The sequence below is a fragment of the Pangasianodon hypophthalmus genome, chromosome 11 (genome assembly GCF_027358585.1).
Source record: "Pangasianodon hypophthalmus isolate fPanHyp1 chromosome 11, fPanHyp1.pri, whole genome shotgun sequence".
Classification (NCBI taxonomy): Eukaryota; Metazoa; Chordata; class Actinopteri; order Siluriformes; family Pangasiidae; genus Pangasianodon; species Pangasianodon hypophthalmus.
This window is the reverse complement of record NC_069720.1, coordinates 22,882,769-22,895,184: the sequence shown is the minus strand read 5'-3', so window position 1 is coordinate 22,895,184 and position 12,416 is coordinate 22,882,769. Positions and strand designations below refer to the sequence as shown.

Genomic DNA, 12,416 nt, shown 5'->3' with positions numbered 1-12,416 from the left:
TGGCTCGGTGCGGAGAAAGTGTTACCCATAAATTGGTGTCAGGAAATAAAAGTTGAGTAGAATAATAAGTGCAGCACTAGAAGCTGGTGAAGACTTTTATGCAATCTTCATGTAATAAAAAAATGCCCTCTTACATATTTAAACCTTAAATAACAAGATCTTGGTTGTGTGACATTCTCTAATTCCCTAGTAATAACTATTAAGAAGTTCTTCAGCAGTGTTTAGTGTTGAGTTTTCAGAGTTATCTGATCATTTAACTTTGGCTTGAGTAGCATTTATGATATGAGGAACATCGATTTTTTTTTTTTGTCTCTTAATGATTCTCCTCATTTTGCCCTGTTAGAGATTTTAAGCAGCTGCAGCAGGAAGTGAAGTTTCATCAGGTTTGCTTTGATTCTTGGTATTATTATCAGCAGGACTACGGCTTTGATTGCTGCTTTAGTGATGGAGCTTGCATCACATTATTTTCTCTCCTGCTTTCATTGTTTTCATCTCTGCTTTTATCATGTAGCCTTTTGGCAGGTGTTGAAGCTGCATCTCATGGAAGAACGTAGACGAGAAAACAAGTGTTTTGAGTGGTTAGATATTTGCATTAATGGTAAAAAAAATCTGTATATTTAATTAACGTTGCTTACTGCAGTACAAGTATACCCAGGACTAACAATTAGTGGGTGTTTTGTGTGTCTTGCCACTGCTCACACTCATTACACAGACCTTAAACTATTTTAATATTAAATATTTGCTTTGAACTGTTAAACAGATTTTAGTGTGCTTCAAAGTACTTTACATTTACCCTTTTCTCCATGCTCGCTCTGTGCCTTTCTAGGAGGATATGAACTTGAACGAAGATAAGAGAGCTCCACTCAGAGAGAAGGACCTGAGCACAAAGAGAGAAATGGTCCTTCAGTATATTGTCACAGCAGCTAAGACTGTAAGTCTGTCAAAAAGCACACACACAAAACATACAATTAAAGTGTTTAAGAGTTATTAATACAGTGCAATCCAAAAGAATATGGATGGTGATTACTCTTTCTATTCCAAGTGACAAGATTCAAAGGTTTATTTGTCACATGTGAATTTGTAGCTGGTACAAAGGTGCAGTGAAATGAGATGTAGCAACTCTGAAGACTGTGAATAACAAACAATAAATAGACTATAGAGACAACATACAATGGTTATAAGTTAAGAGGGAGTGCAAGACACGTCAAGGTTCAGCGTGCTGAGATGCTTTTCTGCTCAACACGATTGTAAAGAGTGGTTATTTGAGTTAGCAGACTCTTCCTGTCACCTTGAACCATTCTGGCCATTCTGTTCTGATGACACATGCAAGACAAGAGCGTATGAAAAATACACGTATGGAAAGTTATAAATGTACGTAAGTATGTACATATGTATATACACTAAAGTGTCCAGTGCATGTGCATATGTGCCATATGTGACATGTATGAGCTGTAAGATACAAGATGTGTTTAAAGTGCTGCTTTAAATCAAACAAACAAGCAAAAAATTATTCAGCCTTATCATATCTTTTTTAGTAAAAAAAAAAAAATCCCATTGGTTTTAAACCTACCATCTATATGAAATCAGTATGAAAGAATCCTTGCACCTGTGGTCTTTACATAACGCGTTAGAGATAAGTCTCTGTTGTCCCATTGTTTACCTTAATTCTGATGTGTGTTGAAAAAATCTAATTCTAGCTCCTCTAGCCTTTATGCTATACACTACTGAAATACCAATTATGGCTGTCAGATTTCTTTGTAGTTTGCTACTCTATATATTGATAATTCATAAAGAAGGTATAAATACATATACACAGAAAGTATAAATTGACAATCTTAGGAAGCAATATTACTTTTTTTTTTAACTTCCACTTCTTATATAAATCTGCCATCCTCTTTAAGGCACTTTATGCTTGTACATGGAAAGTGCAGATCAGTTTAAATATTGTCTATGTGTATACACTCACTTGCCACTTTATTAGGAGACACCATATTAATACCAGGTAGGTTCACCTTTGCTCTCAGAACAGCCTCAATTCTTCATGGCATGGAGTCGGATACATTCCTTCGAGATTCTGGTCCATGTTGACATAATTTTATCACATAACTTTTGCAGATTTGTCAGCTGGACATTCAAGCTGCAAATCTCCCATTTCACCACATCCCAAAGATGTTCTATTGGGTTCAGATTCGGTGAGTGGGGAGGCTGGTGAAGTCCACTGAACTCATTCTCATGTTCATGGAACCAGTTTGAGATGACTTGTGCTTTGTGACATGCTGCATTATCGTGATGGAAGTATTATAGAATGGCCATAAAGTGATGCATGTGGTCAGCAACAATAGGCTGACCGCGAAGAAGCAACAAGCTGTTGCATTCGAACAATGCCTGATTGGTATTAAGGGGCTAACGTGTGACAAGAAAACATTCTCACACCATCATCCCACCACCACCAGCTTGAACTGTTGACACAAGGCAGGTTGGTTCCATGGATTCATGCTGTTGATGCCAAATTCTGACTCTACCATCTGCATGTCACAGCTGATACTGCTCATCATGGTTGTAAAGAGTGATTATTTGAGTTACTGTAGCCTTCCTTAAACCAGACTAGCCATTGTCCACTGACTTCTCCCATCAACAGGGTGTTTCTGCCTTAAAAAAAAAAAAAACTCACTGCTGCTCACTTGATGCTTTTTGGTTTTGTGCACCATTCCGTACAGACTCAGTATTGTGCATGACGTCAGCAGTTTCTGAAATACTCAAACCAGTCCATTTGGCACAAACAACTATGTATGTCATGGTCAACGTCACTGAGATCACTGAGATTTTCCCCATTTTGATGTGGACATTAACCGAAGCTCTTGACCCGTATCTACATCATTTTATGTGTTGCGCTGCTGCTACATGATTGGCTGTTTGGATAATTGCATGGATGTGAAGGTGTACAAGTGTTCCTAATAAAGTGGCTGGTGAGTATATACACTAGGGCACCTTGTTAATTTGAATTAACAGATTAGTACTTTTCCTCTTAGTCGATGGAAAGAATTTATAAATTACCACTAATAAGGCAACATCATAAACAAGTTGTTTCAAGTAAATAAAAGCAGTAGGGCAATTAGAAAGTCTGAAGAATCTATTATTTTTTAATTTAAGTAATGAGGAAGCTGGAAAGTAACAGTCTAGAAAGCCACCACCTCATCACCGCCTATGTTTTGGGAGCTGGCCAGACCGAGCTGGCCTGAGGATTTTATGAGAGTTTCATAAAATTAACATAAAATTAATGTTTATCTTAAGTCAGGAGCACCAGTGTAGTCTATAACGAATGCTGTTGCTCATGACAGTATGTGTTGAGAGACACAGTGGCTAGATTCACTTGCTAACAGTTAGCTTATCTGGTAATGGAGAGGACTCTCTCAACTCTTCTACTCTTTATGCCTTCCATGAGTGTGTTATTAATGATTATTCCTATCATATAACAGCACAAATGGCGTACTGTTGCTTGTTAACCGGTAACACAGCCGTTCAAGGATGATATTTCTTTGCCTCTGTACTCTCTTTGGAGTGTAATTGTAAGTGTAAGAGCAAATAAATTTTCAGATATCATATTATACTATGATCTTACCACTACTTGTCCTTAATTATTAAAGCAATATGTAGTCGAGATAATCCTAGTCCAGTTGTTATGGCAGTGCAATAAATTAAGTGTATTTAACCGTATTGTATAAAATCGAAGTGGAATTTGGAATGGTCCAGTTTCTCTCTGCGACTGACGACGCAGCGTTTCGAGATGGCTCTGGGACGGAGCTGAAGCCCTGGATAGATTTCTGTTTTGTAACTAATCTTGAACATTTAAATGTGGAATTTTATACTACTTAAGTCAACATGAAAAAAATAAATTAAATAGCATTTTAGCAATAAAATTCTCATACACTCTCTAGTGTGTCTTGATAGTGCTGTGATATTTATATCTGTAACTTCAACAAGGTTGCACTTATCTTTGATGGTTAGTCCCGATTTAGGGGTGGTCTATTGTTTTCATACTTCAAGGTGAAATGGAGGCGTAACATCAGTAAGTGCTTCATTATTTTGTGGGACTTGAAGCTTCATGAAGTGAAGAATTCAAAAAGAAGTGGAATTTATTCCTTTGTGTTTTGACTCTGCATGCAGTTATCTTCATTCATTCATGTTCAGTTCTATAGCACTAGCTGTTTCCTTTGAAACTATTTACTGAACCTGTTTTATTGAGTACAATGCTTTATAAAGGATCTGAATAACACTGAAATAGGATAATGGACCCTGTATGGCTGTGCATTTAGTATATGTATCTATGAACTTTTTAATCATTGAATTAAAAGGCACAAAAATATAGAACCCATAGTATCATAGCACCCCAGTCTATTTTATTTTATTTTTTAATTTTTTTATGTTTTGTTAGGTTTGATGTAATATCTTAACCCTAACCCAGACTTCTGAGGTACCAGTTTCAGGCACTAAAACATCATTAATGATTGAATACAGTCATAAATACATATTGTTTATGTGCGTTTTGCCCAGAGCACCAATGGTCACCAAATTCTTCTTGGAATCCCAGCCCTAAATATTGCAGTTTTTTTAAATGGCAAAAGCTACTATTTTAATTACCACCATTATAACAGTGTACCCAAATTTCAAGACAGGAAATTTGGCCCAGTAATAATGTGATTAAACTGTCTGTAGATGAGTTTGACTATTCAAAATCAGCAAAGCATAACGTGTGCTGTGTCACTGACAATGCAACCAACACTAAAACCCAGTAGCAACAGATCTGGGGCAGTTCGGCCTGTTTCGTGGCTCGTTACGCGTATGGCTCCCCGCGTTTAGCCAGAGTTTTGCTGACTGTCTTCACTGTCGCATTTGGAAGACTGAAATGCGGAACCTGCTTAAACGTTTTATCAGTTTGTTTTTATTTCATGATTATTGGACCATTTGCATGTGCATAGTGAGGATTTAATAAAGCACATCAGGATACTGACCTCAGATTCAGTAACTACAGACTTACAGTTGCACAGGATTAGCAGACGCTGGACAGAGTCTGCTGAAAATGCTGGACGTGTCTGAGTTATGTATGTAATGATTCTTAACTTGGGCTTGAGGCCTGTTTTCTTTCTGCTGGAATTAAGTCCAGCAGCACTGTCTGAATATTTGATGTCATGCTGGAATTTGTGTTTTGTGTTTTGTAAATTCACTCAAAAGAATGCCATTTAAGGCCAGTATTAAATATGTAAATGTAACACTATTAATTACTAAAAGGAGACAGTATTATAATCTCAGACATTGCTTATCCCGAGGACCAAAGTTACGGATAAAACTATGAACAACATTCAAAAATGAAAATACTGGTTAGTTGCAGCCCAAGTATTCACAAAGAATAGAGTTTAAATAGATCTGAAGGGTAATGGCACTTGTGTAGAGCCACACAACTGCATGTTTCATGCTGTGTAACCTTTCTAATTTTTGTTGAGTGTCTCTGTGTCTTCATTTTGTTCTGGCATCCTAATGTCTTTTTGTTTATTAAATGTTAACAGAAATTCAGTTTGGGCCTGTTGGGGGAAAAAAAAGAATAGAAATTGGGTTCGTAGAAGCCCCCTGGCATGACTGGACCAAAAAGTTAACCTTTTACCTTGATGCTTAATGTTTAAGGCCTAAAGATTTTGCGCCACTAATTACACTCTTTATTGTCCCAAGGTAAGCGGCAAAGCTTGTTTTGTGCCTTTGCAATTAGGTAGACTGCTCTTGGCAATTAGGTAGACTGCATTGAGAAATTGTTGTGGCAGGAAAAATCAGGTCGCTCAGGACGCAGTTTCTCTGTTCTTTAAAGTAAAAGCAGACTGATAAGCCTCTGTGCATTTTAATCTTGCATGTAAAACAAATCTGCTAGTTCCACCACTGCATGACCGTACTCCACTGAGCAGAAAATCTACATGCAGAGCATGAAGAGGTAGATGAAAGGCATGAATCGCCATATTTTTTTTTTTCAACTAAAATGAATTTTCCAATTTAATGCCCTTGTCACTTGCTCATGTATTCATCTGCAGAAGAGAGAGAGAGAGCAGAGAGAGCAGAGAGAGCATAAACAAGAGGGGGAGAGTTTAATTATAGTGGCATGCCATTAACTCCTCTGTAAATTCAATTATTTTGGAGTCCTGGGAGATTTTTTTTGGGATCGTTCAATTTATGCGTGCTCTTAATTGTTTGTCAAACTTTATCTCGGTTCACAATGCTTTAGGAGTGCTGAAACATAGACTGGACAGTCCTGATAAAAATAAAATGTTATCACATAATACGCCTGAAAATTCTTAAATATAATATGATAAACTTGATAATATGATTATTCATTTCAATTAGCCTGAATGATGGCAGCCTTACGAAGGGAATAGTGCTATATAAAGAGTCGAGATATTTGATGAGTAATATTAACAGCTCAGATGTGCTTCTTGAACTATGTTCAGTGTTCAGTTCTTTTCTTTTTTATTTTCTTTTTTAACTGAAATGATTCAAGAATGGAAATAAACCATTGGTTTGGGTGTAAACTTTTAACATCCCCGTTTTGATAGTATTACTCTTGAGGTTTACATGTGAAGACTTGTTCATACACAAACCCACGGACAAATTTGGACAAATCTTTGTGCATATCGTGACTAGCTGGTAGATTGACAGTTTATTTGAATTTTGAAGCACTGGGAATAGCTCCACCCTTTGTCACTGCCTTCAGGTTTCTCCATCTCCTTTCTTTGACATTCAGGCCTGGCTGTTTACCCCAAGACTATGTTTACAGCAAATAGTTGCCTTACAATGAGGGTCCTGCCTACTAGCTCTGTTTCCCTGTCCAGGATGGTAATTGAAACTATAGATTTTGGCATGGCTTCCTCTCTCTGATCATAAAGCTCACACTCACCTTAATTAACATTACGGAACCCGGGCATAATTACCATAGTTTCACCTTGTAAGTGCTGCAGTCTGCACTTCATTATTTTCCCCCTTTTCTTATTCCATGCATGTGAGTTTAAATTGCCTTTCAAAGAGAGAAGAACATAGAGACCTGTACGCATGATAGAAAGAACAACATGCTTGCTGCTTAATTTCTGGCTGTTTAATGAAACGTTTGCGTGTAAGTAAACAAAATCAGTACACGCAGTCCTGATACCAGTTAGTATTACCTGGCATCGTGTGGAAGGATAAATAAGCAGTGACGAATGTTCAGGGACACAATTCTGATGAACAGTTGACTCACAGTGGGCTGATCAGGACATCTAATGAGCGAATGCACACCGTGTGCACAGAATCACTCAGCCTGACCTCAGGCTGAAACTGATCTACTGATTAATCCATTAGTCAGCCTTGCTTGCCTCTACAGGAGAACATGCATGTTGATGGTCTGTGTCCTGAATGTGATTTTTTATTAAACAAGGAAGTAATGATACGTGCAGATATATTTAGTACTTAACATGCAAGACCCATTGTAAACTTCATAAAGGAAAAAACTGAGACCTGTAAATGTTTCCATCTCTCTTTCGCCTTCCTGAAGCTGTTAATGAGATGGTTGGCCATAATGAAATTAGGGGTTGTTATGGTTTGAATTTTCATGCTATGACAGCCTAGTTTAAAAATATCACAGTTTCACGGTATCAAAGTATTAACTGACGAAAAAGTCAGTATATAATATATAAAACAAGAACCAAAAGGAAACAAAAAGATCAAATCCCCTAATTGTTCTTCTTTCTTAGAAAGCTGTTTTTGAGAACAACTTTTCCATGAAATCTCTTACGTTGTCCTCATTTAAGATGTTGTCTTTATAAGCTGAAAGAGAGAATGGCTGCACAAGAGGAAAGATAACTAGTGTGGAAGAAATCATTTGGTTTTGTTTTGTTCTGGTCAGCAATGTCATGTACTTCTGTGAGTTTGGCATTTGATAATCAATGTGTATTATAAAGTTAGGAACGTGCTAGGAGTGGCAGCAAAAAGAAACTGATCAGGTAAAAGAAAATATGGGTAGATGGTGCTGGAAATAAGTGTTATAGTTTTAGTTTGTAAATTTTAAAAAAGACAACAGTGAGAGAACCTTCTGATCATGTAGCGTGAATAACCAGGAAACCGAACAACACTTATACACTATATGGCCAAAAGTTTGCAGACATCTGACCATCTCACCCATATGTGGTTCTTCCCCAAACTGTTACCTCAAAGTTGGAAACACACAATTGTCTAGAATGTCTCTGTATGCTGAAATATTACAATTTCCCTTCACTGGAACTAAGAGGCTGAAACCTGTTCCAGCATGACAATGCCCCTGTGCACAAAGCGAGCTCCATGAAGACATGGTGTGTGAAGGTTGGAGTGGAAGAACTCGAGTGTCCTGCACAGAGCCCTGACCTCAACCCCACTGAACACCTTTGGGATGAACTGGAACACCGACTGAACCCCAGACCTCCTCACCAACATCAGCGCCTGATCTCACTAATGCTCTTGTAGCTGAATGATCACAAATCCCCACAGCCACGCTCCAACATCTAGTGGAAAGCCTTCCCAGAAGAGTGGAGCTTATTATAACAGCAAAGGTGGAACAATTCAATATTAAGCCCATGGTTTTGGAATGGGATGTTCACTGCTCAAGTGTCCATATACTTTTGACCATATAGTGTATGATTATACTGATTTATCAGTGTGAAAATCTCTAAAAGGTTCAGAGAAACAGGCTGTTTTGGCTGAAAGTTCTCCAACCACTGTGGAATATACGCACACGTTTGCACACGCGTACATAAATTGCTTCCTTTTTGAATATTTACTGGAAGTTCTTTTACTCTGTGAAATAGATTTACATCACTTTAAAAAACCTGAACACTTCTTGAAAAACCAGTGTCATGCTGTGCACAAAGCAAAACTGATCTGAACATGTTTCACATTCTGAAAATTGAGATTATGAAAGCAAAGTGTCTGAGTCTTTATTTGATATGTCATATGAATTTATTGTTAGGTGTAAATGCATCTCTCACTGACCCTGATAGCATTAAAAACACTAAGCAAACACTTGAATCACAACCTGCATTCCTGGTACAACAGCTTTCAGAATATAGACGATTAAGAATTTAGCTTTTTAAAACCTGTTGTGTTGGCATCAAATAGACTACAAAGGAATAAAACTTATGTAATTAGAAAATGTTGTTACATAACATATTTAAACATATTTGTTAAGCTTTGGGTCATGTGCGTGATCTGAACCAGCAAAAGATGTTGCAAATGGCACCGAAAATATGAACAAGCTTAATGGCATTTTATCGCACAATTGAGACTTCATGGTGAAGGTTAGTTTTAAGACTGTTTTCCATTCTGGCATCATTGAAAGGCTTTCTTCAAGGCAACCAATGACGGATGAATGTTGATGAATTTTGTAAAAGCATAATTTTGGCCTTGAGAATAATTCAGCCTGAAAGGATTCAGGCTTTGAGTCATAGATTTGAGGCTCTTTTAAAGTTATAAAGAGCACCACTGTAGTTTTGCACATCACCTAGTGTGTCTCTGAAGGACCTCACACAGGAGCTCAAACGTACCCTTGCACCACCATTTCACAATCTGCTATTGTCTGATGGACATCCTCAAACAAGTCTTGCACTCTTGCAACAATGCTTAAATAATTTTGCACCTTTGTTCTGAACATAAATGTGTTAGCGCTGATGGGTTTTGAGGTTTAAAACTAAATTTCTGTTGACCTTGTAGGCAGAAACTCATTATTGTAGCCAAAGGTAGCATTTCTTTCTTTGATGATTCACCAAGAAAAGAGATAAATTGAAGAATAAAAGTTCTTTTTTCTTTAGTACTTTCCTCACTACAACCTTCTTTCCAAATCCTTAATTAGTTGCTTTACTGCAAAGCACTGTACATGCCTGTGACTTGCATTAACTGGCAGCGATTTTGTGTGTTAACAAAGCACCTTCCTCTCTCACTGATGCATTAATGCAATGCCACTGTGGTGAGTTTTGAAAGTAAAAGCAAGTGATTTTGTGACTTTGTATTTGAATACATGCAGTTGTAAAAATCTGAGTCTTTTTCTTTGTACTCTTTTTCTAATTCTCTTCTTAAAACCAAACCTAATGAAAAGATTAACATTGAACTCTGGCTTTGCTAATAAATGAGCAATACCCATGCTGATCTGAATGAGACCTCATCCTAGCAAACTCATCGGTAATCATAGCAAAGCAAACATGATCTCAGAGAGGAGTCGCAACGGCATTCTGTTTGTCATTGTAGGCCCAGCGCCAGAGCGTAAATGTCAGTGGAGTCGCAGGATCTTAAGCAGTAGTCACAGCCAGTGTCACAACTGAAGAAATGAAAAAGCCCAGCAGTTACCAGATTGATGTGTGTGTGTGTGTATTATTAGTCCAAGCTCAGTTCTGTTTCTCAGGGCTCAGAAAGACCTGGGGTCATCCTGTTCTCCTTCTAATTCTTCTGACCAGCAAGACTCTGACGTGTTGCTCTCAGACAACACCAAACAATCAAAACCGCATTTACTTGTCTAAACCTTTATACCACCTTGACACTGGTGGGTGTCCGTAAAACTAATTTGCTTCGGGGGGAAAAGGGTAAGCTGGAGATGTGAAGTGACCAGTGAAAAACATTCTAAAGTTCAGCAGGGCTTCGTCTCTGTTATTGAGACTTGATCCATCACTGGATCACAGACAGTAACGCACTCGTCTCTCTCCAGACATGCTGTCCTTTTGCAGCCAGACATGCTACGCTGTAGATCTGCTACTGTCCTTAACTTCCACTTTCAAGTTTCTAACCTTTATTTTGTACCGTTCTGCAACTCAAAGTGTTCAGAAAAAACTCTTGTTGTGACACACTGTGAAATGTGCACACACTCTGGACGAGCATTCTGTAATTTAATTGTGCTATTTATGCCAAGGTATTATACAATCAGTAATAAATGGGTAGCCAAGTGAGAGCACTTGAATAGCCTGTAAATTAAGGTGTGGGAAGTGGGGCAGGGTTTTAATATGGAACTTAACAAAAGTCTTTTATGCGTGTCTCATTTTTTATATCGAGATTCTGTTTTGAGATTTTCCCCACGGCAACTAAATATAGAGGCAGACATTAATTATGTTTGTGATGGCACATTAGATTATATTCTAATTTCTTACCCTTTTGCCACTCTTGGCAGTTTTTAATTCTGAACTTTTTTCATTTCAGGTGCTAAGTGGTGATTAGAAAAAAAAATTGTGTGTTGTAAGTGCTCTGTAATTTGTTGCCGAGTTATCTGTCATTAACCCAAGCAGAAAGGATCCCGTTATATTGTTTCTGATATTTGCTACAGTACTGTTATACTCTCCACCAGTGTAGCCTGCTGTGCGTTCGTAGCGCTCTTTGCCACCCTTGTAGCGCTTGATTTTAAGGGTGTAGAAACTCCTGCCTGGTTCTTAATTTTTATAATGTCTTTCCAAAAGTAATCAGCCCTTTAATGGGGATTGGGTTATAATCACACATCACTGACTCAATTTTGCAGGCACTTCCCGTGGCAAAATTTAAAGATTTGTTGGAAAAAAACTTTCACTGGTCCTACTACAGTTCTGCCCTGTCTCTAGAAATCTCCAGAATGCTTTCTTGTATGGCTCTATAACGATGGCAAAAAAAAAAGATAAGCACAATTATTTTCATTTTAGCATGTTAAATGTTAAGCTTTTTGGGAGCCTATGTTCTTCAATGTAGAAATATTTGAACAATTATCAGACATATTTATTGACATTGATTGATCTCTGAAAGATAAATATATTTTTGCTAAATTGGACTTGATATTTAATAATATAAATAAATACACCATAATGAAGACTTCGAAAAAAAGAGAGTAAGAACATATTAATCGTTAAAACGTATTTATATGTACAGCGCAATCTAGGATCATTCTTTGAACAAAGAAATTTGTTATGCCATGACACATTTTACTGAACATCAACAAATTTAATAAATTAAATAATCATAAGGGGCATGAGAGAGCACTGCTTGCTTGTTCATGCCTATAGAATCATACTCTGAAGCACTAAATATCAGGTAAGAGATCTCTAAGTACGCTAAGCACATTATTGCATGTATGCAATGCCCAATATAAGTGGTGTCGAGAGAACATAGAGTGGAGGTTGGGCGGTGCTGGTGCAAGTTTATCAGGCACAGCAGTGTTGCTGGGATTTTTTAACACTTCACTTTCACTGCTGAGTTGAAAAAAGTAAAAACATCCACCAAGCTGAAACGTATCCAGCCAACAGACAGTGATGCTGTGGTCGGAAACTGACACTGAGCTGATTGAGGACTTTTCTCGTAGAGTATCTTGAGCAGTCCTGTGAGCAACAGAAGAAGAAGAAGCCTTTGCTGTTATGCTTGAACCCCCAACCTTCTGG

The 12,416-nt window shown here is 37.7% G+C and overlaps 1 protein-coding gene across 3 annotated transcripts in view; it reads left to right on the top strand.

Annotated features, from left to right (window-relative positions):
- diaph3 (diaphanous-related formin 3) overlaps positions 1-12,416 on the top strand; it is a 324,811-nt gene that overhangs the window by 43,941 nt on the left and 268,454 nt on the right. For all 3 annotated transcript variants that reach the window (XM_053238349.1, XM_053238350.1, XM_053238348.1), the window contains one exon: positions 827-931. In XM_053238349.1, the coding sequence (XP_053094324.1) occupies positions 827-931 (105 nt within the window). The remainder of the gene's footprint in view (positions 1-826; positions 932-12,416) is intronic.